Below are 3,454 nucleotides of genomic sequence, written 5' to 3'. Positions count from 1 at the left end.
CTGTTTTTTTTTTTGGCATATTTGTTGTCATCTCTATATCTATATAATATACTCTCTAATAAATTCTAATGGGAGTTTCTTGGTATCTTCCAAAGTGTAATCACCTCTCAACTTTATAAAAGTTTTTTTCCCTATTTTATGAAATTATTTCAGGAAACAAGTTTCCATAGAATGCACTCATAAGATACTAACGTTATCAGTGATGACAAAGCCCTATACGTATCACACAGACCAATTAAGATACTACGTTATCAGTGATGACAAAGCCCTATACGTATCACACAGACCAATTAAGATACTACGTTATCAGTGATGACAAAGCCCTATACGTATCACACAGACCAATTAAGATACTACGTTATCAGTGATGACAAAGCCCTATACGTATCACACAGACCAATTAAGATACTACGTTATCAGTGATGACAAAGCCCTATACGTATCACACAGACCAATGGTTTCAGCTGCTACCACCTTTAGGTAAGTACTAAGAAGGATACTGTGTGTGGTGGTAATTACCATCTAATAATTAGATAAATGGCCACCATATGATGATAAATGTTTATTTATTTTGCATAATTCTGAATAATTAGTTTATAAAAATATTTAAAAAAATTAATTACATAAGAATATATACAAAAACAACTATATCTTTTTTCTAGTATTTCACAAAAACATTCTTTGTGTATATTTTATCATAACCTGTGTATGTCTGTGATATTTTATACTTCTACTAGTTGCACAAGATTACATAATTAAAATGCAACATTAATTTAATAAAAACAAAAATTAGCGGAAGGACCTCTACAACATGTTTAAATCTGTGGAAAGTTAACCTCAAATACAAATTAAACTTAATGACATTTGTCATATTTTAATAGTGTATGCACATATTCAAACTATATGTGCGTACATTTATGTAAAATTTTAAGGTTGATATGAAAAATTAAAGAAGGTTTCCCAAGTGTAGGCATTTGCACATGAATTTTTTTATCATAATGTTATCAAGAAATAGATTATGCTCAACATCACATATTAAATTGAAAAAAAACAAAAGGATCAGTAACTAATTAATAATTACCGTTAACTGATTGTATAGACTACTAACTATGACGACAAATGAAATAGTCAATTTGAAAGTTAGATATCAAAATTACTAGTCACGTTTAAATGCTGACCTTTCTATTCGCACTGAATGCATTACTCCATCGTTTATTTTCTCTAACGACCGGATTTCTGCTGGACCACTGCCAAGTTCATAACTACAAAAAAATAGCAACACATCGACACTATTAGAAGCCACCTTAATATCCAACTACACAGTTTTAATAATTTATCTGAACACCCGATTCTGTCTAGTTTCACATAGAAAGTATAATAAAAATCAGAATAATTAATGTTGAAAAACTAACCTGAGTTCAAGGAACCCATCAACTACGCCAATAACTAAATAGTCTCGGCCTTTTCCTTCTGTTTTAGGATTTTGTCCATGAAAAAATATTAAACCACTGTCTTCACTGGTAGTGAAACTGAACTGAATGATTTCAGTTGTCAATATTGAAGTATGTGGTAGGAGCTGTCTGTCAAAAACCAGGTAGCTGTGATCTTGAAATGCAGCGATGTCATCAAATGTAACCACTGGAAAATATGAAATAATAAAATTATTTAATACTTCTATTTTCTAAGTGTTATTACAGCAGAAAATATCAATAACAGCAAGTGTAGCCATATGATGAATCAATCCATTCTAGACATTGTAATATTTTGGTTTAGAACACTACATATTCATGAAATGCTATTGCAAATTAGCTCAATTATTTATTGTGTTAATTGTAATTTCTGATCCACAAAGGTAGTTTACTTTCATCAATAGTTAGTTGTAATATGAAAAGTTTCTTTAAAAAATAAAAACAATGTGAAAGTTCAAGTTACAACTAGAAACAAGCAATAAGTTTACTTTAAACAATATTTATGTGTGGAATGGAAAATATTACTTCTTTTTACAAAGACCCACTTAACAAAAACTCATCATTCTTAAATATTCAGTGGTGAATTTCAATATACATTTTTTTTAAAATTTGAACAGTGATAAATGAATGCCAAATATCATAAGAGTCAAATGAATTATATACAGTCATGGTTACAACCGCTGAGGGTAAATCATAAAACATGAACATAGTGAATGTGGTGGAATACAAAGGATCAAGTGATTCACTATACTCCTGTCTTTTACTCATTACCTAATAATCTCCTGTGCTCCATTCTTGTACTTGTGACCCAATAACCCTCTGTATATGCTTATTCTTGTGACCCCTGTAATCATGATATAATAAATTTCTGTATTTTACTCAGCTATTTGCTTGTACTTCTGACCCAGTATTCTTTGCTGCTTTTACTTCTGGCCATTAATGTCTTACCATATTAATTACTGTAGTTATGGAGTTTTGAATATAATTCACCTAACTCACTGCTTACATTGACACCATACTTGTGTCTTATACTCATGACCCAATAAGCCTCTCTTATACTCATGACCCAATAAGCCTCAGTGATTGAGTATGGTGAATCACTGAGGCTTATTGGGTCATGAGTATAAGACACAAGTATGGTGAATCACTGAGGCTTATTGGGTCATGAGTATAGTAAAGCATAGAGGGTTACTGAATCATAAGTAAAAAGATGCGAGTATTGTGAAGTGCAGATGGTTATTAAATCAAGAGTGAATCTGATAAAGTATAGAGAGTTTAGAGTCATGAGTGTAAGCAGTGGTTCTTAACTAAAGTCATTTAATGATGAACATTAAGTGATGTAAATAGCTAAGTTAAAAGTGAGTGTAGTTAAGCATCAGATGTTATTAGGTAAAGAGCACAAAGCAATTGGTATGTACGAGTTGATAAAATATATAGGGCTACATTGTTACAAGACTGTTGTGAAGGTTATTTATGACTAATGGTAGCAATTTGCATATCTAATAATCTTACCTCTGACCATCCCCTTGACTACACAAGTTAAAAACTCTGACTCTTGCTGAAACTACAGTTGAAGTGTGATGATTTGCAACTGTAGTAGAGATTAAAATTGAACTGACTTTTTCTGGGCATTAAATAACAGGAATTTCAAAGCTCACCAATTATACAATTATAAGAGCATGCATGATATGAAAGTTTAGAACTTTTGAAGAGAGATACACTAGTTTCACCAAACTTTTACAGTAAAGCAAGAGAAGACCAAGTTAACTGCCACAAGGGAAAGCATCAAGGAGATTCAATAGTTTGTTAATATAAGTAACCCCAAAACAGCAAATGAAGCAGGAACCAGAGTAAGAGATACCAAAGCCATATCTATAAACTTCTCCCAGCGCACACAGCTGAACAGAAGGAAAACTGTTGAAAGCTTTTAAAGAATTATCTGGAATTTGAAAAACTCAAATATGTTGCCACATTGGGAGAAACAT

At 31.6% G+C, this 3,454-nt stretch overlaps 1 protein-coding gene across 1 annotated transcript in view; it reads right to left on the bottom strand.

Annotated features, from left to right (window-relative positions):
* The window catches only part of LOC106468138 (basement membrane-specific heparan sulfate proteoglycan core protein-like), a 151,119-nt gene that overhangs the window by 8,926 nt on the left and 138,739 nt on the right, over window positions 1-3,454 (bottom strand). The window contains exons 50-51 of the mRNA XM_022396444.1: window positions 1,413-1,638; window positions 1,179-1,262 (exon numbers count right to left, since the gene is read on the bottom strand). Coding sequence (XP_022252152.1) covers window positions 1,179-1,262; window positions 1,413-1,638 — 310 coding nt within the window. The remainder of the gene's footprint in view (window positions 1-1,178; window positions 1,263-1,412; window positions 1,639-3,454) is intronic.

Source organism: Limulus polyphemus, unplaced genomic scaffold (genome assembly GCF_000517525.1).
Source record: "Limulus polyphemus unplaced genomic scaffold, Limulus_polyphemus-2.1.2 Scaffold2886, whole genome shotgun sequence".
NCBI lineage: Eukaryota > Metazoa > Arthropoda > Merostomata > Xiphosura > Limulidae > Limulus > Limulus polyphemus.
The sequence above is the reverse complement of the archived record's forward strand: the minus strand, read 5'-3'. Positions and strand labels throughout refer to the sequence as shown.